Here is a 25,308-nt window from a genome sequence, read left to right as displayed (position 1 = left end):
ACCAAATAGTTTGTGAAAAAAATATAAAAACATAAATTTTGATGAACATTTATTTCGAGTTGTTGTTGTTGTGCTGTTGCTATTTCATTTGTTTGGTGGCAGCGTCATAGCGTTGTACCTTTCAATGTTTTGGAAAATAGGCGCGCATACAAAAGCAAAAAAATAAAAATAAAAAAAAAATTAAATATGAAAACAAACACCAAAATAAATTTTTGTGTGTTTCTTCCAAGTATAAATTGGCTTGTTTACCTATGCTTCGGCAGCAGTTCTTAACTCACCACAAACCGCAAACAACGCGTCCGCAACGCAATACAAAACGCAACGCGCCTTAAAGCCAAGCTTACACCGTTTAACTTAGAACTGGAGATTTCGTGTGCAAATTAGTGCGAATAAAATGGTTAGTGTTATGCAGCAGAGGAATATACATATATTTGTCCATACATACATAACTGTGTAGCTGTGGGTGTGTGTGTGTTCTTTGTTTAGTGTGCAACAGTGTGTGGCAAGTGTGGAGAAAAAATGAAATAAAGGTCAAATTGGAGGTGTTTTTTATGTATTTAATAGCTTCATACTAGTAACGGTTGCTGTTAGTTTCCTTCGAGATGATGACTTAATAGTTACACAAAACAATCAATGTTTTGTTTTCACAATGAAATATTTTTATTTTTTATTTTTGAAAAGTAAACATTTTTGTTTTATACAAAAATCACTTATTTGATAGTTTTAGGAAAAGTTTTTTTTTTAATTAAATAAAAAAGAATAAAAATTTTTAATCAATAAAAAAAATTAAATATTCAAGTGATGATATAATAGGCGAGATGACGTCAACCCTACGACTTTTGGAATACTTTTTTTGTTAAAAAACTTAAATATGAAAAAACATAGAAATACGAATATAAAAAATATTTTAAATAAATTTTAAACTTGTATATTTTTGAAAAAATATTTAAAAATTAAATTGGAAAAATTACGAAAGAAAGAAATTAAAAAAAAAAAACAAATTTTTGCTATAAAATTAACAAAATTCTAAAATAGTTAATTTTCATCTCAAAAATTAATTATTTTCTTCTGTTTTTTTTTGAAAAACAATTTTTTTAAATAACGGTAAATATATGAAAATAATTTTTTTTTCAATAATAATGAAAAAAAAATATGAAATCATTTTTAGGAACACTTTTGAATCCTTATTCTCAATACAACAGTGATTGTTTTAGAAAATAACAAAAGAATTGCTATAAAATTATCAAAATTATAAAATAGTAATCTTTTCATCTCCAAAAATAATTAAAGCTTTCGAATAAAAAAAAATTAATAACGGTAAATTATGAAAAATATTTTTGCTTTCAACAATAATTTAGAAAAAAAATATTAAGTGATTTTTAGGAGCTATTTTGAATCACTAACATCAATAAATTGGAAATTATTTTGTTTAATCTGGAGAAAAAATAATTTATTTTTTTATTTAAAAGCAATAATTACAATAGCATTTTTTATTAACTATCGATTATTTTAGAAAATTACAAAAAATGCTATAAAATTATCAAAATTAAATATCAAATAGTATTCCTTTTCATCTCCAAAAATAATTAATATTTATTTTTTAATAAGAAAGAGTTACTAACGAATCTCAATACATTCAATATTATTTTGTTTAATATGGAAAAAAAATTATTTAATATTTTAATATTAAAGCATTTTTGGGAACGTTTTTGAAGCCTTAACCTCGATACATTAGCGATTATTGTCGAAAAGGATTTAAGTCTGTTTTATATTTTTCGTTATAATATTCGAAATATTAAAATAACGGTTAAATGTTACACAAAATCAGATAGATAATGAAAATTTCCTAAAACGTCAGGAATTTGAACTGAAAAGATCTTAAGTTTATTTTTTTTTATTTCACAGGATTGTGGGTTTAAAATTAAAATAACGGTAAAATACGTGGAAAACTCCATCCATTAAATATTTATAAACTTTTGTTCAAACAAAGCATAATTTTATGTCAAACTACTAGAGTTAACGTTTAAAAAGTCTTAAGTCCGATTTTTACATTTTGAGGGGAATAAATCCTAAATTGAAATACCATTATGACTAAAAATTTGTTTATAAAATATTTTGAAAGTTTAAGCAAAGTAATTATCTTTTTTGAAGTGAGTAAATAGGCGTTAAGTCGAAAAAAGTCCTATGTTGAATTTGAACACTTCTTAAAAACACCTTTTAAAATTAAAATAATGGAGCAAGCTGGACATAAAATGACTTTAAAAGACCAATCGCTTTAAGAAAAGCCCGAAAAAATAACACTTTTAACTGAGAATTATTTCTAAGGCTAGGCACATAGTGAAGAAACAAGACTTACATCGATAAATACAAAGAATTTGTAATAAAACGTAGAACAAAGGGTTTATGTCAGTTGACAAATTATGTAACCTATTGAATTCGTAGAAATAGCGATAGAAACTCTAAAATATTCCTTGTGCTCTGGCATGACAGTCATAAAAAATCTTTTTCTCACTGTTACACAAAAATTTTATTACATAACAAAGTAGCTTTCAACCTTTAAAATCTCCAACGTTTTACTTACAGAATCCCCTCATCAGTATTGCCCTATTCGCGCTGGTCGCCTGTACCCATGCTGATGTGTCTCATTTGTCAAGCACCTATTTGCCTCCATCGACCGCATCGGCATCTCGTACCGTCACCTTCAATGCTGCCACAGGCTATTCAAACGGCGGTGTAGGCGTTAGCAGTGGTGGCAGCAGTTTTGGTGGTCATCGTTATTCAGCACCCGCCGTTTCATACAGCGCACCATCAAGACAAGGGTACAGTGCATCGTCGAGCTCCGGTGGTTATACGGTGGCATCTGCGCCATCGCATAAATATATAGCTCCTGTTCAAGCGCCAGCTCCTGTGCACCACGCACCTGTCGCAGTACATCACGCTCCGGTCCAATCGTACCGCGCTCCAGCGACCAGTTATAGTGCACCTGCCGTACACACCTCATCTTATCGCGCTCCAGCTGCCACCTATGCTGCTCCTGTAGTTCAGCGCCCTGCCGTTGTACAACAACATGCTCCAGTTCAACAATACCGCGCCCCAGTTGTATCGCAAACTGTCTCATCGGGCGCTCAATACCGTGCGCCAGCTCCGGTCTACAGAGCACCAGCTGCAGTGAGCCATGGTTCGTCATCTGGTTCTTATAGAGCTCCTTACTCATACAATCCTCCTGCAACAACTCATCGTGCGCCAGTGGCTCAATATCAATCGTCCGCCGCGACATATAGCGCTCCCTCTGTTCAATATCAAGCTCCTGCTGCATTATACAGCGCTCCAGCGCCTCAGTACCATGCCCCCGCTGCTACTTATAGCGCACCTGTAAGAGCTAGCTATCAAGCTCCAGCTTCCACCACATACAACGCTCCAGCTATTTCGTCCAGCAGCATTTCAAGCGGTTCGTACCAAGCTGCGCCCGCCCACTACAGCAGGCCTGCGGTCTCGTACAGCGCTCCAGCTAAGTCCATTTCGACATCATCATCCAGTCTTGGCACCCAATACGCGGCTAACGGTGGTTATATTTATTAAGAACTAATTCCAAACCCAAACTTCGATCTTTTATATGTTAAATGTTGGTATTTTCTCGCTTCGAATTGGTTAAAGAAGGTTAAAGAAGATTAAATATTTTTAATTGAAACGAAATTCAGTTGCATTTTTATTGACTCAAGTATTTTTCCCTTTATTAAATCTCCTTAGATTTGTAAATATATCTCCCCTATCCAACTCCAAGTAAATAAGCATTGGCTTGTGTGGGTGGATATTGATCTATTGCGAACAAGTTTCTTACACAAAATAAAATTACGTCTGTATGAATCAGAGCCCAAACGAAAGTAGAAATGTCATTCGGTTTATTGTGAGCTTGGATCTCCTGTAAGGAGATGAGTTGTCTTTCAGGTTAATTGGTTACCAAGTCGTCTATAAGTTAGAAAAGTTGAGTTAGAATTACTTACTAGGTATGTGTTTATCTCTCATTGGCTTCAATATTGCCTCTGACTAAGATCTGGACTTGGATCTAAAGTACTCTCAAGCCTTGGGTGAGATGCTCATGTCTCACTGGAGATCTATAGCCAGTTCACTTTTTCCTGCTTTTGAGTATTTCAAAGTTTCAAGTTTTATTAAGATTAAATAGTAAATAGTTCCTATAATGATCGCTTTTTCAAACCTAAGAGGTGGAGTGATGAACTTACTCGGACTTGGTGGTGAGTTCATCGACCAGCTTCTAACAATTTCACAATTTGACTTTTGACCCTTCTCAGCGTCGATTAAGCCTTGGTATATTTTTTTTAGTATAGTCGAGTTCTTATATAACTAACGGCGATACAAGTTCTCAATTATTGAAATCAAATGAATTCCGACAGTTTGAACACTCTTTTTCTACTGAAGAGAACAGCTATGGCCCTCAATTGCGTGTTGAGCCTAGCGCATTAACATATAAAGTAATGAAAACACTATATCATTTTTATATAATGCTTGATATCACTTTCGTTTATTGGTCGTGTAATCGTTTGTCCGCTGAACAAAAACTTTCGTCAGCATCAAAGAGAAAATACTGAATATAATCGACAACACAATTGTTTAGTTCCTGTGTTTGTAACGGTATTCATAACCACCGTTGGCGGCATATTTAGTGCCATAGTTGGAAGAACCAGCAGCAACGATTTCCTGAATGTTAGAAGGAGCTGGAGCAGCGTAAGCAACTTGTGGAGCTGAAGCAGCTACAGCTGGAGCAGAGTAACCATAACCGGCATTAGAGGCAGCGCCAACGGGGGCGGCATAGCTAGCGTGGCTACTAGATGCAGCGCCATGTCCACCGAAACCGCCGGAATAGCCAGCAGATGGAGCGGAGTGGGAAGCGACTGGTCTTGGAGCTGGAGCGAAAGCAGGAGCTACATGAGAGGCTGCGGGTGCTGGAGCGTGATACACTGGAGCTGGAGCTGGTGCGTGATGCACCTGTGGGCGTGGAGCTGGAGCAAAGCTGGCATGCGAAGCAGAAGCCGAACCAAAACCGCCAAAACCACCCGAAGATGCGAAACTAGCCTGAGGACGTGGTGCAGCGACTGGTCTTGGAGCTGGAGCGAAAGCAGGAGCTACATGGGAGGCTGCGGGAGCGTGATACACTGGGGCTGGAGCGTGATGCACTGGTGCTGGAGCGTGATGCACTGGAGCTGGAGCGAAAGATTGAGATACATGTGAGGCTGCGGCAGCTGGAGCGTGATACGCTGGAGCTGGAGCGTGATGCACTGGAGCTGGAGCGAAAGATTGAGATACATGTGAGGCTGCGGGAGCTGGCGCGTGATACACTGGAGCTGGAGCAGGAGCATGATGCACTTGTGGACGTGGAGCTGGAGCAAAGCTGGCATGCGAAGCAGAAGCCGAACCAAAACCGCCAAAACCACCCGAAGATGCGAAATTGGCTTGAGGACGTGGTGCAGGTGCCGGAGCGGCGTATGAGGCTACATTGTGAGAAGGCGCAGCGTGGTATGCCTGTGGACGTGGTACAGCAACTGGTGCAGCAGCGTATTGAGCGACATGAGCCGAGGCAGCACCACTGCCGCCGAAACCGCCCGATGAGAAACCACCAGATGGTGCGGCATGGTGGCTGGGAGCTGGTGCGAAGCTGCTAATCGAATTCGAAGCTGCGGGCGGCAAATAGGTGTTGCTCAGCGCATTGGCGCTGACACCCAACAAGGCGATAACGGTGGTGATTGCGAAGATTTTCTGCAAAGAAAGAAGATATGCGCACAGCTCGAGTTTAAAGTGCTAATACTACATTGTGTTGAGAAGGCTTTCTAGAGCTTAACTAGCTGCTTTACCATATTTTCAGCTGGACTTCTAGATGGTTTAACTTGAAATCTGTGACTGTTGGTATTTGCTAGAAATCGTGCAACTTTTATACGAGAATCTCTTTAATGCGGATCTAGTGGGAGATGGTTGGTTCGGAGCAATAAGTATAGGCGGAAAAATAAGAAAAAATAAATGACTGATAAAAAAAATTTAGGATTCTTGTTTGAAAAGGTGTTCATGCATCTTTCTTCACGCAAGTATTTTTGGTTAATTCGAAAGTCAATTCATTAATTAAAACGAGTTTAGCGGAATATTTCTAGCCGATGAAATTAATATTATCAGCTTAAGTGAAGCTTCTATAGCCAAATATGTATATTCATATATTCTTATACGCGTACCCTGTTGGAAAATCGTGGGCTGCTCACACAAATTTATGGTACGGAACTCATGCTTCGTATTGCGAAGACTGCAGTCTTGGGTACCGCTGAGCATTTGAGCCAGTCTTAAGTTGGCTGAACATAGTTTAGGTTAGTAAAGTATCCAATGATGGAGTTTGGTAGTTGAAATCAAAAAGGGAGAGAGATCCTGTGTACTGTCTTGAACTTTGACTTCTTAAAAGTCAAGTCAACATTTAAGTGTAAATATTACTCCAGTAATGACAGTCAAGCCGATTTAATTTTAGTACTTTTATCGTAAATATTCTTCGACTAGAGAAATTTTTACCACGTAGAACGCATTTGGAACTTTAGAAAAGGTATGGAGAGCGGGTAAATTCAAAGTTCTAAGAGCATCTAAATGTTAAATTCATCATTTACTCTCATGACACAGGACTGTAGGCGAGTCAGGCTTAGTGCTGGGCGCCATATATTGTATTTCTTTATTATACATTTTCCTACTGGGTCCGTAGGTACTTGCGCATACATAATTGCATCCAAAAACCAATAATAACAAATAATGGGATACTAATTGGAATATTAGAGTAAAAAAATTGTAAAAAAATTACTTGAAGACACGAAAAGTAGAAGAAGAAGAATTCGCAGAAGATTAGTACATATACTTTTGAAGTAAGGTCCAAGCAAAAGTGGCTACTAAAACGAACTGCAGAACTAGTTTTGTTGTTTTTAGATACTTAAACACACCCGTGCATACATACATAAATATATAATAATTTAAGAAATTGCACAAACATACATACAAACATATATATATGTGTAAACAAGCCAAGCCAAATCAAATGCCCAGCTTCGAGTGCGGCTTGAACCCCGGACCATTTGTTCTGGTCTACCAAATTGGCGTTGGCTCGTCGTCTTGCTGCTTAGTTTGCTTCACGGCTGCACAAACAAACACAAACAACAACACACAGATAAGCAGTCAGCCAGCAGCTCGTTTAACTGTTATTTATTTTCTTATTTGCAGAGTTTTTTAATTAATTAAAATTAGTATTCACTGTAGGTATGTACAAATGTGCATGGCTCACCGAAAAAATATTTATGAACTCAACCATCCACCAAACAAACAACAACAACAACAACTACGGCAAAACTTGTATAGCCATTAAGCCAACGGCAGAACAAAACAGTAGTTGATACATATTACTAAATTAAGCCAATAGTTCCATTTTGGTTTTATTTCGATATTCGTTGAAAATTGAATTATTTTATTGTCTAATTGAATGTGGAGCCATTAGTTGCGCTTTAACGATGTGATTATGGCGATAGTTTATGCGTGTGAACAAAAACATGCCGACGGGCCGTCGATTGTGGCGCATGCTTAGTTCATTGCCTAGTTCAAATGACAATGTTGTTATTTTTATTGTTGTATGTCGTCACATAATAACCGTATTGAAAACTTGTCAATTAAGTGTGAATTAATGCATAAATTGCTTTTTTGATTTATTTAAAAATTATGCGAATTATTTATTATAATAAATAGTCGTACGTCATAAACACGCTCGTTAGATGGCGCTGTGTTTCAAGTTTTTATAAAAAGGCAATTATTATGAGTTTTTACAGAAAAATAGTTATTTGATAAGGAAAAATCAACAAATTTTCTATGAAATGCTATACATATTAACGGATGATCTGGGGTTCCAACTAGAGCTCTTGGTATTCGACTAACCGGAATACCGTAGTGCTCGAATAACAATATTCGCTATACAGTATTCGATTAACCACTCATTTTCCAATCTGGTTACATGTTCGTTGTCGACTATTCGAATGGTACGAGTCCTTTTCTTTTCTTATTTTTAATGAAAAAGTGAAACTCGCAATGTTACAACTGTACGAACGGTTACAAACAGGATATTCGAATGATCGGTTTCAGGTTATTCGTATAATTTTAATAGCCCTAGTTCGAACCCTGTCCTTAGTATAATATTAAATTAAGGAAATTGTCCCTACATATTGTGTATATTAACAAATTGGATACACGATCAAGAACCTGTAGTTGAAATCGTCTGATCTGATATCTGAAATTATATAAAAGATTATCTCTCGACCTCAACGAGAAATGTCTAACGATCGGGAATATCATTAAAACCACTGTTGTTTGACTTTCGATACAGAAAATGTTTTTATAGACAAGGGACAATGAATGTAATGAGTTCGGAATGGGTTGAACTTTGCGCTCTGCTAATGGTCGCTATATTCAGCTAACTGCATAGCGCTACGATGTCAATCAGACTAAGTGGGTATCGGAGCAGCTGCATATAATCTTGTGTAAGCCAAAAGTTTGTTATATGGATGGAGGACATAGCAGGTTGTCATCTGTGAACGAACAAAGGTCGCATGAAAGAGAATCCAACCTCGGCGTGAAGCTCATAACGGACGCTGACATTTTCAGAATAAGTAATCAGAGAGACTCCTGATCCATATTCAAGGTGTGAATGTTAGCTACACAGGGTTCGTAAACTTATAGGCTGTGTCGAAGGACGGTCGACATTTCTCTACAGAAAGGTTATATTCTGTGTGAAAAATGCTGAACTGATCACGCGTAGTTTTAATATCTGAATATATCCATATATTCTTAGTACCGCACGGTTTACAGAAAATGTATAGAGATCCATGCTTCAATCAAAATTAGGGAATCCCTTTTTGGCAATGAGAATTCTCGAAATTTTTTCCTCACTAACCATTTGTAATAGTCGTTAAATCGTTGTAGGTCCCTTTATTTGCGGTAGGTGTAGCTTGGACAAGCAATTAAAGGGCCTCATTTAGTGCCCAGGTGAGTTTCGTAAGTTGCCTCTCAAAAAAAAGAAATTGTAAAAATTAAGTAAAGAATTTAAATTCGAATATTCTTTGTGGTCAATTTTGATTAATTATTTTTATTATTCAATTATAATGGATTTCACATTTATTTTTAGTCGAGTGAAGCAATATCCACTGTCTAAATTCTAAAAACAAAATAAGTAAATAAAAACGTATTCGCAAAAACAAAAGGCATTTAGCAAAATACAAACAGTTATAAATTACACACATATTTGAATGTGAAAGTTGTCCAAAAAGCGAAATGACAACAATAAACTGTCACTGCTATTTGTGGAGAGTCATATTTATAACTCTTTATACCAGAGTGCAATGCGTTAGCTGAGTTTCGAGCTTTAGTTATGGATATTATAAAGAAATACTATAATGAAAGGAACTTGCAACGACTCTTTGGATGGATATAACCTAATAAAATATTACAATATTGGTAATACTTGAGATACATATTATGAGATATCTCATTATTTAACTCGCCGATTTTTCCGATATTAAATCAAGCCGATGGATGAACATTAACTATACTAAAAATGCCAAGAATAGAGTGTATAACTCGATTTCACTTATTTCATTTTCACGACAAATTAGTTGGAGAAAACTGGAAGATAGTCAACATATTTTTCCACTAATTCCCGGAAAACAGATCACTAAGAGAAACATTTAAAGACGGAATTCACTTTGTAGTCAGTTTTTCCTTATAAGAATATATCGGGGACATCATATACTAACTCTGTAGCTGAGTTGCTTCCGACGGGTTTGACATTTCATATGAAAGGGACCTTTAATTTTTAAAACCAAAATGAAGAAATATGACCAATTGGAAGAGGTATCGATGGTGAAGTTACATAACGTTTTAAAATATGCATCAAGCACAGGCATTCTAAAGGATGACTACTCCTCGTGAACTACGGTACGGTAATCCAACTGGTACTGGTCTGTATGAGGGTTAATGATCTACCAGACTAACCTAACCTATGAGTCAGCTATATATCGTAGAGGCCATTTCTTAATTTGTGAGAATATCGCAGTTGCGAACTCGAAAAATCATAATGTTCCATCAGTCGTATTCTCAATTCTTGACTATAACACATCAAGACCCGGTTTACTATTTGTTTTATTATAGATTATGTCTAGACTATCTAGACTATGTCTTCATCCAATCTAAAGAATGCTGAGCGAGAGTTTTTAGCTAGAGATCGTTTTATCTTATGAAATATTAAGTTCAAGAAGTTTGGTTCAGATTATTTCCTTGAATATTTTATTACAGAAAAGTTTATCTGAGCGTAGAAGTTTGGTAATATGTAACTTAGATATAATGACAATGGATAAAAATACATATATGGATAGATCTCTCCCAAGATTTGAGGCAGAATCTATTAAAGGTCTCTAGCTATAATAAAACTTGAATGTTTTGATGTCGGTGTGAGTATGTTATTGATCACCGGTATGACCCTTATTATTCATACAGTCCAACACAGTAAAGGAGATCCTCTTGTAGAGACCGTTCTCACGACAGTCGGGACAACAACCGGAACGAGATTTACATTCCATCAAGTTAGACAGTCCACCAAATTAGTGAATAATATATTTGTTAAAATCTGATGGTAGATCAAGAATATCTTGTTTTCGGTGCCGCCCGAATATTGTAACCTCTTACTTCTATAATATTGTGCCGTTAACCAAGGTATTCTATTCGCTATCAAGTAAAAAATATTTCGAATTTTGAACAACAATTAGAAAGTACGACAGACCGACGACTTTGTGTGGTTATGTAAGCACTTCAACGACAGTCTCATTTACATAATGCCATTAAATGTGCAAGCATTTTGTTCTCGCTCTCGATTGCAATTTTTTTGCTGCAAATGCAATGCGATTAATACTTAAATATTTCTTAATTATTTTGAAACGAATTAATGTTTTTTATCACTTATTTTCCGAAAGTGTTGCCACGCTTGTTGCTGGAGACAAAGTGGCGCAATATTTTTTTATTACCGTTGTTATTGTTATGATGGTAAAGAATCAAAAGCGCACAAGAATTAAGGTTAACTGCTGGAGCAGCAACAACCGAAAAAGGCGCAAAAAAACAATTAAATGTGGAGAAATAAAAGTGAAACAAAAAGACGCCTCAGCTGTGCGCCTGCGCGCCTATCAACGACCACAGGTAGACTTTGCGCAAACTCGTTAAACCCGAACGCGGCTGGGTGTCCGTCGCCTCGCCTTTGGACAGCATGTGCGCATAGCCGGCCGCTGGAAGCGCGTTCTGGTGCCCGATGTAGCGTGTGACCGAGATTAAGCGTCGTTTATCGCCTCAAATTGGCTTAATTAACTTGGCTTGTTGTTGTTGCTGTTGCTGGTATGATTTCTTTTAGGCGTATATTTTTTTGCGGACGCAGCAGGCTACAGGGAAGAAAACAGCGAAAATGGGGAAATTAACGCACGCATCATATAAAAGATATGCGAAAGTGAGTCGTATGACTTAGTTTCACGATTCTTGTGCGTTTGAGACGTCGTTACGTTTGTTACGCATGCGCCGGAGTTTTTGTAAGCCGTCAAAGGTTTGCTGCGAATTCGAACTGTAAATTTTTACTAAAATTCTTTCAATTTCTTGCAGATGTTGTTCCTCGTTCTATTACCCTTGTTTTGCGTCGGCGGCGCGCTCACCCAAACGGTACACGAACCTATGACCGAGCATATTTACTTTTATCCACGACCCGGCGATGAGGCGTCGCATAATATTTACGTCAAACCCACAGATCTTATAACGCGTCATCGCTTACAGCTTGTAACGGACTGGCCCTATCCGGGCGTTATGGGTGGACATGTACACAAACCCATCGATTTGGTCGCCACCGCCGAGGTTAGCTCGCAGCCCATTTTCTTTCGCCGCCGTGACAATCTCGCCAATGTCAAACTCAAGCCGAAGCAGAATATCTTGTATCTACAATTGCCGATGTTGACACAGAGTAATCTACATAATCCTAGTGAAAGTGAGAATAAAGTTGTATAATAAGATCCAAATATATATTTTTCTATCGAAATTAATTCAAATGAGTTTTTATTTCGTTATCATTTCGTCATTCCATACTACACATATAATAAGATATCCAAATATATATATATATATGTTAATCAATGAGCTTGATATCCTAACGACGTTTGCGGTAGATGTAGCCACCGTTGGCACCGTAGGCGGTATCAACACCGGAGTATGAAGGTACGGAGTATGAAGCGGAAGCAACTGGAGCGGAGTATGAGGCAGCTGGTGCGGAGTATGAGGCAGCTGGAGCGGAGTATGAGACAGCTGGAGCGGAGTAGGAAACTGGAGCAGAAGCAGCAGCAACTGGAGCTGAGTATGAGGAGAAGGAACGAGCTGGAGCGGAGTATGAGGCAGCTGGTGCGGAGTAGGAGACAGCTGGAGCGGAGTAGGAAACTGGAGCAGAAGCAGCAGCAACTGGAGCTGAGTATGAGGAGAAGGAACGAGCTGGAGCGGAGTATGAGGCAGCTGGTGCGGAGTAGGAGACAGCTGGAGCTGAGTAGGAAACTGGAGCAGAAGCAGCAGCAACTGGAGCTGAGTACGAGGAGAAGGAACGAGCTGGAGCGGAGTATGAGGCAGCTGGTGCGGAGTAGGAGACAGCTGGAGCTGAGTACGAAACTGGAGCAGAAGCAGCAGCAACTGGAGCTGAGTATGAGGAGAATGAACGAGCTGGAGCGGAGTATGAGGCAGCTGGTGCGGAGTAGGAGACAGCTGGAGCTGAGTAGGAAACTGGAGCAGAAGCAGCAGCAACTGGAGCTGAGTATGAGGAGAATGAACGAGCTGGAGCTGAATAAGATTGAGCTGGTGCGGCGTATGAAACTCTCTGAACTGATGCAGCGGGTGCTGGTCTTTGTGCTGAGTAGGAGACTGATGATGGTGCGGCATAGATCACACTGGGAGCTGGAGCCGATGCAGCAGACGAGTAGCTTGGTGGCAGGTACTCAGAAGAAATGGAGCTAGCAGCAGCTGATGGTGGCAAGTAGGTATTGGCCACGTGGCTGGCATCACCAGCAACGGTGGCAATAACGGCAAAAGTGATAGCAATAAAGAATTTCTGAAAGCATTAAAGTATATCGAAGGATTAGATGGCTATTATGATATTGAGAAAGGGAAATATTTAGAATTCATAAGTTTGGAGAAAATAAGGATTAAGCTTATTAGTATTATTTATAGCTCCTTTTTGATTTTTTTTCTCGTGCCCAGAGTTGTATCCACGATGCAACGGAAAAGATGTTAATATTTGAGCCATTTTTCAAAATATTTTTTTTTTTATTAATTAATTATTTTTATTTTATAATTATTTTTTTTTATTTAATTATTTTAAATTTTTGTTTCACAAAATAATTCTCAACTCAGCACACTTTATGCAATCGTATGCAATTCTTTTTATTTTTTTGATTCACACTAACCATTTTATTTAGGTTCTCCGTTAACGGTTGGCTACACTCAACTCAATCAAGTGTCTTGAACTAATAACACACTTCCGTTCGCCGGCATATTTATATACATTTCACAGGTTGGCTGTCCGTCGCTCGATTTGCATTTGCAGATAGTCAAACGCATAAGTTTACCAAGAACTATGTGGATATTATGCTAATTTACCGCATGTTCTGGATCCCGTACTAGCATTGAGCTCGTTCTATAAATAACTCGTAAAAAAAGTAATCATCCCAATGACTTAGTCGTCGCTAATAAATATAACCAGTGAATAGCAGCTTCAAAAATCACCATACACACAAACGAACATATAGAAATTTAATTAGCCAGCACAAAAGTGAAGAGAAAAAAATTATAATTTTAATTTGACGCAAAATATCTAAAACAATAACATTAAAAATGGCTTAAACTCGATTAATCACTAGCGTGTGCAAGTGTGCTGGGCGGTTTTGCGAGTTCACAGTTTATGGCATAAACTAAATTTTAATTTGCAAAAAGTTTTAATAGCAAAGTAGAAAAAAAATTAAATATATTGGAAACTTGATTTATGCCTTTCTTGACTATCTCTTTTACTTTTTTTAACTTTGACTTTATCCTCTTTGCTTTTTTTTAATCAAATCAATTTTAAAATGATTTTTGCTAAAGATTTTGCAAGTAGTCAATCCCTAATTATGTATTGTATGAAGATCATTAGCATTCATAGTGAAGCTACGCAAATAGACTGTGTAACAAAATTTTAGCTCTCGGTTTTCATGTGCTTACTATTTTTCAAGTAAGAAAATGAGAGTCGAAAAAGTTTTACTCGTGCAGAGAATATCTTCCAAACTGATCTCTGTTCCATATTCGGAACAAACTTTTATTGATCTGATATGGAGTTCTGATAACGCTTCAATAGAACCTTACGATCTTTCCGTGATCCCCCGGTGTCAACATTTTCTAATTTATGGTATGGTTGATGTATTTCTAATGTTCCGTAGTAACTTCATTCAGCAAACATGGTTTGCAAATAGAAGAGGTCTTTAAAATTCATCAAGAGATTTTAAATAGTATTTCCAAGATCATACGTCGATAGAGTTGCCGATTTGTGTATCTGAATCTAAATTCACCGGAACAAAATGTTAGATCTTCTTAGTAATTAGAAGCCACTTCCCACACATCGTATCAATCAATGGATTTATTGAGATAACACTTAGGTAAACCACCAAGTTCGTGGGATATCACACCTTTAGACTTCTTCCTGTGGATGTATGTAAAGTCTAAAGTCTATGCACACAATTCCGCTTTGATTCGGGTCTTGGAGCAAAACATCACGCGTGTCATTCGACAGTTAGAAGTCGAAATGCTCGAACGAGCCATTAAAAATTGAACTCAACGGATGGACCATCGGAAACGTAGCCGCGGCCAACATTGGAAAGACATAATTTTAAAAAAATAAATGCCAAAGAATGTTCTTCCGATGATAATAAACGTTCCTCATCAAATTGGAAATTCTGTGTTTTTTCTTTAAAAAAGTAGGGAACCTCGAAATGAATTATCCCTTTTAGGAAACGTTATATGAAATATTGGCATGGAATTCCTGGTTTACTGATATGCAATTCATATATTTTAGAATAACTCAGTGGTACGCAGAGTAAGCTTTCAAATACAACTTAAAGATTTTATTTCATGAGACGAAACAAATCACGTTTAGGCTGCACATACTGACCAATGCCAAAGTTTTTAGGGCGCTTCTCGAACAGCTGGTTCACCGGAGATTTTCCGGGATACTTTGTGTTTGAAAGACAGTAACATGTACTATCGTATGGATAGATTGGAATATCATAAGTCGAAGATAAGACAGATTAGACTATTTGGGGAATGGAACATGGATCATATTAATCACCAAGTTTGTTCATATCAAAAGGTTCTTTAATTATTCGCGCTTTCAAATAATACATACCTTCTGAGCTCCATGAATTATTCCAGATAATTCTCCAGATATGCCCTTATATATTTTTTTTCCCACAGCTCATAGGTGGAACATAGGGCCTCTATGATGATAATGTCGTAATATTTAGTAACAAATATAAACCGATCGACTTCGTTGGTCTGGAAACTCATCAAACCTTATAGGGGATAATGTTATTGAGAAAGGTTTGGATTCTAACCAACTGGCTTAGTGCAACAGATCAAAGAAAAGTCAATTCCCCTGTAGCACAGTGTAATCGAATCACCAACAAATATATAATATTTATGAGCAGAATTTGATGTCAAAGCGGCGAATTCGCTGTTGACACATCAGCATTGCGGCTCGCAAAGTTGATTGTTAGCTAAAGAGATTATTATCCGGCAATTTGGCACCAATTAGTTGATTGACTAGTTTCCGAAAAAAAGTGGAAAGTGCTGTTCTACTTGCTGCGGTTGCAATTTCAGCTGTTCAAGCATGCGTTTTAGTTGCCGATTATGTAGATGCGATCAGTTAAACTGGAATATTTTCACCTACAAGCGACGCGGCGTTAACTGGTGGACCGGAGTTGGAGAAATTGAAATATTGAGGTATTGATAGTGAATGCACACTGAGCTGGCGTTGGCGCTTGCGCGGGGAATGGCATTAGTTGCGCAAATATTTAAACATAATAAATAAAATAAGTGCAGATGATGAAGTCAGGTTTTATTAGAATTTGGCATTTTTTATAGTTTGGATTGGGGTTCAGTGTCTTCAAAGCTTGAAAGTTTAACAGGTGTTTAAGCATGTTACAGATGTTTGGCTGAGCTTCTTTGTGATTTATTAACTGAGGTTGCACTAGGATTTATAGACAATAGTTCCTGAACGGTAGACAGATCTGTAGGCTTCTTAGATTTTTACGTTAAGTCTTCTGATGTCAGTGTCGGATTTTGAAATTCGTTTTGTATACTTAGAGGTTAGAGCGAAAGCTTGTGAATGGATCTCGAACTCACGACCGATCAAGTAGAAAAGCCGAACTCAGCACAATCGGTCGACTCTTTCGTTGCGATCGACAGACATGCGATGCCGCCCATCATTTTACACGCGCACCTGGCCGAAATTCTACAAATTTATTTATGCTATAAATCATCCCGTAGATGTATTGTTAATCCCAAATTCAGCTGGGATCATTGGTAATTAATTAATAAAACAAAATATTAGTTATTTTTTCTATATATATGTACATATATGTGGGATTATTATTAACGCGATAAGTTTTTTTATTTACAAATGAGGTAATAACAGTATTAACCAAAAATTATTATGGTACAACAAATTCGGCAGCTTGGCGCTGACATCATGGCAATAAGATGCTATAAAAAGCGAATTAAAATGATTAAATGCAAATTCGAATACTAAAAACTACGAAACCGAGCAACAACAACAGCTGTTGGTTGCGCTCACATCTCCTCCTTTTTTACGGCGTTTCTCCTCTTTCTATCGACTTCACATATTATTTCACTTTCCTGTAAACGTAACCACCGTTGCTACCGTATTCGGTGCCAGAGTCTTGATTGCTGACTTCCGCCGCCGTTGCATGCGATGAGGCGTGGAAGCTTGGACCAGCTTGTGGAGCCACTGCTGGAGCAGAGGGAGTCTCGTATTGTGGCGATTGGCTTTGAGAATTACTCCCGGATTGGTAGCCCGAAGAGGTTTGCTCAACAGTTTGACTTAAAACGGCGCCACCGGAATGGCTGCTATGTTGCACTGGTGCTGGAGCTGGAGCCGAGTAGCTCTGTGTTGCTGGTGGCAAGTATTCTTGGCTAACTGGAGCTGGAGCGGGAGCAGAGTAAGATGGACCGGCTTGCGCGGAGTAAGATGGTGCTGCTGGAGCCGAGTAAGAAGGCGCCGCTGGAAGCGAATAAGAAGGCGCTGCTGGGGCTTGGTAAGATGGAGCAGCTGGTGCTGGTGCTGAAACAGGTGGTAGATATTCATTGTTAACCGGAGCTGGAGAGGGATACGACTGTTGTGCTGGAGCTGGGAATGAAGCTGTGTAAGGTTGTTGATTGACTTGTGGTTGTGCTGGGCCAGCATGGGATTGTTGCTGTTGCGATGGAGGCAGATACTCTCTACTAACTGGCGCTGGAGCCGGAGCTGGTGCTGGTGCCGAATAAGATTGATGACTAACTGGGCTTGGAGCTGGTGCTGGTGCTGGTGCAGGGGCTGGTGCAGCTTGTTTTACTGGTGCTGGTGGCAAATATTCATTGCTAACAGGTGCTGGAGCAGGAGCTGGGGCAGAGTAAGACTCTTGTGCTGGTGCTGAATATGATTGTTGGGCAGGACCGTGTGAATGAGAGGAATAGCCTTGGTTACCCTGTGCTGGGGTGAAAAGTGATTGTTGTACAGGCGTAGGAGGTAAGTATTGCTGATTTACTGGCGCAGGAGCAGGCTCAGAATGCGATTGTTGAGCTGGAGCTGAGTACGACTGCTGAGCTGGACCCGAGTAAGATTGTTGAGGTGGAGCAGAGTAGTGTTGTTGAGGTGGAGCAGAGTACGATTGCTGTGGTGGTAAATACTCAGGAGCAGGGGCAGGGGCAGGAGCTTCGTATGATTGCTGGTTTGGTGATGGAGCTGCAGCATGGTTTTCTCCCTGATAACCAGAAGATGTTTGTACAACAGTATGGCTTAAATCATCTCCACCAGATTGGTGCTGTCCGTGACTTTCCTGCTGCGGAGATGAATAACTTTGTGGTGCTGGTGCTGATGCAGGTGGAAGGTACTCGTTTGAAACTTGTGGGGCTGGGGCTGCATAATTCTGCTGAGCAGGTCCAGAGTAAGATTGTTGTGATGGGGCGTTGTAGCTACGTGGCTGTGGTGCTGGAGGCAAGTATTCGTTGGAAACTTGAGGTGCTGGAGCTGGAGCTGAGTAGTGATCTTGCTCTGGAGCTGGGGCAGGAGCTGATGCTGGTGGCAGATATTCGTTAGAAGGTGCCGCTGGAGCTGAATAAGATTGTTGAGGTGGAGCCGAGTATGAAGGTGCAGCTGGAGCGGGTGCAGAAGGATATGATGGCCCTGATAACTGTGATTGGTGGACTGGAGCTGGTGCTGGTGAACCATAGTTATAGGATCCATCATTTTGTTGGTGTGCGTGTTGTTGTGGAGCTGGAGCTGGAGCTGGAGCGGGTGCTGGTGCCGGTGCTGGAGCTGGGGCTGCATATGATTGCTGTTCAGGCGCTGGTGCTGGGGAACCGTAGTTATAAGAGCCATCATTTTGTTGTCCAGAACTGTATTGAAGAGCTGGAGCTGGAGCTGGATATGAATGCTGCTCAGGTGCTGGTGCTGGAGATCCATAATTGTAAGAACCATCATTTTGCTGTCCGTTACTATATTGGGGAGCTGGAGCTGGTGCTGGAGCCGGAGCCGGAGCTGGAGCGGCATAAGATTGTTGGACTGGAGCTGGTGCTGGTGCAGACGCTGGCGAACCATAGTTATAAGAGCCATCGTTTTGCTGTCCTGAATGCTGATGAGGAGCGGGAGCGGGAGCAGCGTAAGATTGTTGCACTGGAGCTGGTGCCGGTGCTGGGGCTGGTGCAGGCGAACCGTAGTTGTAAGATCCATCATTTTGAGGGGCTGGAGCTGGGGCAGGAGCAGCGTAAGATTGTTGTACTGGAGCTGGGGCCGGACCAGCGTAAGATTGTTGGACTGGAGCTGGTGCAGGTGAGCCATAGTTGTAAGAGCCATCATTTTGAGGGGCTGGAGCTGGAGCAGGAGCAGCATAAGATTGTTGGACTGGAGCTGGTGCTGGGGCCGGTGCTGGTGCGGGCGAACCGTAGTTGTATGAGCCATCATTTTGAGGGGCTGGAGCTGGAGCAGGAACAGCGTAAGATTGTTGAACTGGAGCTGGTGCTGGGGCCGGTGCTGGTGCGGGCGAACCGTAGTTGTATGAGCCATCATTTTGTTGTCCCGCAGAGTGCTGAGGTCCCGACTGTTGCTGAGGCTGTGGTTGATAGTTATTCTGTGGTGCCTGATAGTTGTTGTTCTGAGGAGCCTGATAGTTGTTGTTTTGTGGTCCCTGATAGTTGTAAGAGCCAGCTCCACTTTGAGCATGAGATTGCGTTGGAACAGTGTTGCTTATCGAAAAACTAGCGATAGGAATTGATCTGGTAATCTCAATGCCACTGGGCAAGAAACTCTTCAGTGGGTGTTGGTGTTGCTGCTGGTCGTGTTGTTGAGCTGGTGGTTGGTAGGGCGCAATAGCGGTATCGTCCGAACCGTGGGAGGCATGTTGACTGGGTGGTAGATACTGATTGTTGGACAAATGGCTAACATCGGCGTTAACAATTTGGCTGGCTACCAGCGATATGCTGAGAATTGCAAAAAATTTCTGTAACGAAGAGAGGCGATATAGTTTTAGTCGTACGAAAATATTTATTAAAATTTTAAATTTTTATATTTATATCACATTTATGTTTATTTTTGCATAAAAACATAAATTAATTAACAAAAAAAAATTAAATAAAGAAAAATATTTAATTCTAAAAAATATTATTATAAAAAATTAAATTTATTAAAAAAAATATTTAATTAATTTTTTTTTGTTTTTCTATTTAATTAATATATTTTTAATAATATGAATTTTATATTATTTTTTAGTAATTTATTAAAAACCACTATTTTTAATATTTTAGAATTTTTTGGGTTTTGTATTTGTAATGTTTTTTTTTTATTTTATTTTTTTCAGAGTAATTATATCTCAATGTTTTCAACAAGTAACGGTAAGTCCAAATTACTATTTCACATGCGAATTTAATTTGTTGTAATTTCATATTTTAACAATTTCTTTTTCAACCACTTCAAGAACTTTAGCAACTCCAAGCGGTAAATATTTAATTTCCATCGTTTTATTACAACACTAAACACACTCGCACCAATTAATATTTGCAACAACACATTTAAAACAATTAAACTGAGTTAAGTTTTTAGCGTTTAAAGATAAGTAACCGTTTATTTGCTACTGACCATCTTCACTGGGCTGCCACTGCGTGGTTAACTAGACGATTGAAGCTCTGCAACTGATACTCTAACCCAGAGTCTCTTGACCATTTATAGACCACCACCCTTCTCCAGAGCGGCGGCTAAGCGTCGAACGGAACTGTCGTCAACCGCGACACTCTAGTGTTTCTACGCATGTATGTAAGTGTGTATGTGTGTGTGTGTGTGCAACCAAAGCCAATTCAGTGCCAAGTTCGCGAACTCTGCGCCTGCCATCTGCCTGTACGCTGCATTATGACATCTGCCTACCAATACCAATAGAAAATAGAAATAGCAAAAACACTGACACACACACACACACACACACACACACTTGTACATGCAGACATATGTAAATGGCTATTAACAGCAATAACAACGCATTTCGCTACCGTTTCACACGATTTGCATTTGCATTTCTGTTCAGCTTAATTGGTTGATTATTAAGACCACGTCGAGCGCCCCGCGGCAGCAGACGCAACAACGCAATCAAACCAACGGAACGAAACGGCCACACAGCGACACAAACACACAACCACAGAATTCAAAAAAATAAGTGCTGCACCCCACGACCACAATTCAATGGTCCAATGTTGAGCTTTAAGCAGCAAGCAGAGGAAGTCTTCAGCCGCTTAGTTGCCACTTAATGGTCAATGTGTTGCCCGAAATGTGTCAAAGTTGTGCCACAAATTTACAAAAAATGTTTGATTGCTTACATTACACATAATTTTATGTAGTTGTTGTTGTTTTTATTGTTGTTGCTGCTATTGCTGCCACCTCTTTATACTAGGTGTAGCCATATTACGAGTATTTGTGCTGCTTATACATATTAAGTTTATTGCATTATTAATTTATTTGCCTCGTTGTTTAACTATCCTCCCCTTCCTGTTGCTTCATTCATTCATCTTTAATTATTTAAACTTTATTTATGTTTTTCTTTGTTAATTTTTTAGATTTTTCGTTTCTTACTCTTTTCTTTGGAAGAGAAAGGAAGGTGCCAACTTGAAATAGGCTAAATGCAACTTTTTCACACACACTTCCATACATAAATATATAGAAACACACTCATAAATAAATAGTTGCTTCAGCCAATTTACCATCATGTCCACTGCGCAAGCGCATTGATCTGCTCGCCCGCTTTATCGCTATGTAAATATTTGATGCGCACATACAGTTTGTGTGTATGTGGTTATAAATGCTCAACTCAATGAATAGGGCCAACCGTTGCTGTTACTTTTATTTTATTCAATTTTAATTTCTTGCGTTTTTCGGCAAACAATTTGCCCAGATGGACGCTATTTTTGTTTACTTTATTTGTATACTTTACTTTTGACAGAGTTACAAGCTCAGAGATCACTTATGATAGCACCAATAAAGATGAATGAAGTGGAGGAGACGACATTTGCACACATTTTACAGTAGAAATAATGTTTGAGTTTTATGTTATGTTAAAAACTTAACTGAAAATCTTACATAGAATTACCACAACAGAAAAAATAATGAAGATCTAGAAAATCACTAATTTGGAATCAAAAATAGAGACTCAATACTCAATACTCTTAATAATTTAAAACACATAAAGTGTCATAACTAAGCTATAAATAAAGTTATAAAAGTAAAATTTGGTACGAAAGATCGCACTAGAAGGGCCATATTTGGATGTAATTCTTTTGGAGAAGTGGGCGTGACCTCGCCCCAAATAGGTTTTTTGTATATATCGCGCAAACCAATAAAGTTATATAAATCAAACGTTCTGCAGTCGGTTCCCTTACGTACCCCACCATACACCATGCAAATAGTTGAAATCGGATAATAACCACGCCCACCTCCCATACAAAGGTTAGGTTGAAAATTATTAAAAGTGCGTTAACTCATTAACGAAAAACATTATTTTACAGAAGAAATAGCAGAAAGAAGCTGCACTTAGATTTTTTACAAAATGGAAAATGGGGGTGCATCGCCCACTTATGGGTCAAAAACCATATCTCTACAGATTTCAATGAAATTCGGTTTATAATATTTTCTTGGTCGCGCTGATGATACGTGTGGAAAATGGATGAAATCGGTTCACAACAACGACAACTTCCTTTGCACAAATATACTAGCGCCCATAGAGTATATGGTGTGTGGCATCAGTTGTGAAAAAATTGTCGAAATCGGACTATAATTCTTCAATGCCCCGGATATCGAATATGAAGAACCGTGCCTTATGGTAATTTTTCAACGAAAATACCTCAATTTAATTCAGAGGAAATCTTTTACTTCTAATAGTGTGTCTCTCTACCAGAAATGGTTAAAATCGGTTTCAATGGACTTTATATTATATATGTATATGCCGAATATGTGAGTCAAATTGTGTGTTATCTTAATAAAAAATATAGCTATAAATTGCGAGAGTATTAAATTTTCGGTTGCACCCGAACTTAGCCTTTCCTTACTTGTTTTTCAAAGATATTCTACACTAAATATAAATATATGTTTCTTTTCACCACAATTGAGGAGTTCAACATCCATAGACATTATAAAGATGAACAAATTTAATGGCTTCTTCTTCAAAAGATGCAGATCAAATCGTTTGCAGATAATTGTGAGTCTCACGTTCTAGACAGTTAAGAATGATAAGACGAGAAGTATTCTCAAAGAGTTTGTTTTAAAAAGTAGTATTCATTCTTCGACTTCTAAGTCCAGTGCTTTGTCGAAAGGGTCAACCTCCATATGTTTTTTGAAATTTATAATGTCCAATATAAGAGAAATGTTTCCATCTGACGTCCGTCTTTGTATACTTACACAATTTATTGGTCATATGTTAGATTTTTACAAAGACATTAGGTCAAATAATCATTGTAGGAAAGAAATGATCCACAGATTGTTTGATATTAAAACGTTGAAGTTTAAAAGTAAAGTAACAAACTTTAATGTGAACAGTTCCTAGAAGTATTTACTGATATGTGGTAATTATCCAATATCTATATCACGAAAGAGACTGTACTAGATCATGTTGCTACAATATCCAAATCAATTGTTAATGAATCAGTAGCCATTGCTATCATATTGTCATACTTGTTCTAGTTTTAGCCTCAAGGCATGGATGTTCATTGGATATGCGATCAAGTTGGTCAACATTAAAACTGTATGCGTCAGATAAAGCCAAGCGTTATAAATATGTTATGAATGGTCAGCGAAGTTAGATATATGTAGTATATAGAAGATAATATGAAGGTAGCGGAGTAGAGAGATTATCTCGGTCTTTACCAACTGCTACAGAACTGTCGGTGCCTATCCACTAATCATTCAATAATCTCTGAAGAAAAGAGATGGAGAGGATGATGTAACTTAAGTAGATTTTGTCTAAGAGGAACATGCTTTTACCCTGTTAAGGTGGAGCTCCATGAAATTGGTTTTATAGTGTTACAGTTCTAATAGCAACAAGACACTTACTTCACCTACACTTCGAACCCCAAAAAAGAAAATGACAATACATAATATAACTATTTGTTTTTGTATATTTATTCAAGTACAGTGGTTTATCTATCGCAACGCAGTGGGTTGAGTGAGTGGCTATCAGTCGAAGAGTCGGGATAGAATTCTATTCGGGAAAATATGTATGTACATGAATTATAGATATTTGTTAGACCTTCAATTGCATTAATATTTCCGATTAGCCTTTCGATCCTTGTCTTAAGAACTGTAAAAAAATATAAAGACGCACACCACAAATAGCAGCAGAAGCTTTTTACTATTCTTGTTAAAAAAATATTCTTAATAAACTAACATTATGTAATAGAGTACTTTAGTTCATCAGGGATACCAAAACAGACAGAAAAAAATCCATTGAGTATGCTGAGTTACATGGAAAACGAAATTCGCAAGGTGAAATTTAATTAGCAACATTTTCCTTTCATTTTGAACAAATAAAAAACGCACAAGCCACTTAACAGCCAAAGGTCATATGCTAATATGTTTATCTAATCGCCCAGAGGTAAACCTTTTAATTAATTAAGCGTCGAAACATATCCAATGATTAAGCGATTCGCCAAAAATTAAAAGCAAAACCAAACAATTTGCCAACCACTTATGACTTCACTAACACACATACACATCCACTCGCTATGGTCGAGTGAAACTCCACACCTTTCACCGAACGATAAGCGACGTGAGCATCGAGCATTATGCGCGATAAGAGCAAATTCAAATTGATATTCAATTAAAATGACATTTTATCTTCGTTTAGAAATGTCAAAAATGTGCAACGCGAGCGTTTTGACCCGAATTGAATTTCAGCGTCCAATCGAAATGTGCTCGAACCAAAGTGTGGCTGATGGCTACTGCTGCACAAATGGAAACTCATAAATTACGCCGAAGTCAATTAAGATGTACGCTAGAAATTCGCTTGCAAAATTGGCTTTTAATGGCGACGGAGGTTGGAGACAAAATGCGAAAATGCGCGAAAATATTTTTTGCGAAACTATTTTGGTCACTCCTAGTTGTAAATTAATTTACCACAGTGACATGAACAGGAAATCGTTAATTTAAGCTTTGGATATTTTGCAAGCTGAAATTTGTAGCTTTGTGCCTCAGTGAGTGCATTACACGTGCGCAGCCATCTGCTGCCGTTGTTGATATGCGAAATTATTTGAACAAATACTTAATAAACACTTAAAATGTTTTCCTAATCCGTTTCGTTTTTATTCATTTTTTCTTATCACGAACAAAAGCTTTTGTAATTTATTAGGCGTTCATTTGCATTTCTGCGCCAACAAATTTGCAAAATCAAATTCGTATCAATC

The 25,308-nt window shown here is 38.4% G+C and overlaps 4 protein-coding genes across 5 annotated transcripts; 2 read left to right on the top strand and 2 right to left on the bottom strand.

The window, feature by feature from the left end:
• The first annotated feature begins 240 nt into the window (after positions 1 to 240).
• On the top strand, positions 241 to 3,693 carry LOC105208929 (cuticle protein 16.5). Its single transcript, XM_011179028.3, has 2 exons — positions 241 to 397; positions 2,584 to 3,693. Exons 1-2 carry the CDS (start codon positions 395 to 397, stop codon positions 3,577 to 3,579), a joined length of 999 nt encoding a protein of 332 aa, XP_011177330.1. The 5' UTR covers positions 241 to 394; the 3' UTR covers positions 3,580 to 3,693.
• An 811-nt stretch (positions 3,694 to 4,504) lies between these two features.
• Positions 4,505 to 6,003, bottom strand: LOC114803587 (skin secretory protein xP2). The gene is made up of 2 exons (XM_029038122.2): positions 5,865 to 6,003; positions 4,505 to 5,769 (listed from the first exon to the last, which is right to left on the bottom strand). The coding sequence occupies exons 1-2, from the start codon at positions 5,865 to 5,867 to the stop codon at positions 4,627 to 4,629; spliced, it is 1,146 nt and encodes a 381-aa protein (XP_028893955.1). The 5' UTR covers positions 5,868 to 6,003; the 3' UTR covers positions 4,505 to 4,626.
• Positions 6,004 to 11,446: 5,443 nt separating this feature from the next.
• LOC105208931 (uncharacterized) lies at positions 11,447 to 12,137 on the top strand. Of its 2 annotated transcripts, none has more exons than XM_054231586.1 (2): positions 11,447 to 11,650; positions 11,707 to 12,137. In XM_054231586.1, the coding sequence occupies exons 1-2, from the start codon at positions 11,621 to 11,623 to the stop codon at positions 12,100 to 12,102; spliced, it is 426 nt and encodes a 141-aa protein (XP_054087561.1). In that variant the 5' UTR covers positions 11,447 to 11,620; the 3' UTR covers positions 12,103 to 12,137. The 2 variants fall into 2 exon arrangements, with proteins under 2 accessions (XP_054087561.1, XP_028893985.1); XM_029038152.2 differs by having other exon boundaries at positions 11,562 to 11,636.
• On the bottom strand, positions 12,118 to 20,665 carry LOC105208965 (uncharacterized). Its single transcript, XM_054231803.1, has 4 exons — positions 20,510 to 20,665; positions 17,033 to 19,874; positions 13,539 to 13,579; positions 12,118 to 13,183 (listed from the first exon to the last, which is right to left on the bottom strand). The coding sequence occupies exons 1-4, from the start codon at positions 20,510 to 20,512 to the stop codon at positions 12,242 to 12,244; spliced, it is 3,828 nt and encodes a 1,275-aa protein (XP_054087778.1). The 5' UTR covers positions 20,513 to 20,665; the 3' UTR covers positions 12,118 to 12,241.
• Positions 20,666 to 25,308: the final 4,643 nt, after the last annotated feature.

The sequence above is a fragment of the Zeugodacus cucurbitae genome, chromosome 5 (assembly GCF_028554725.1).
Source record: "Zeugodacus cucurbitae isolate PBARC_wt_2022May chromosome 5, idZeuCucr1.2, whole genome shotgun sequence".
Classification (NCBI taxonomy): domain Eukaryota; kingdom Metazoa; phylum Arthropoda; class Insecta; order Diptera; family Tephritidae; genus Zeugodacus; species Zeugodacus cucurbitae.
The sequence above is the reverse complement of the archived record's forward strand: the minus strand, read 5'-3'. Positions and strand labels throughout refer to the sequence as shown.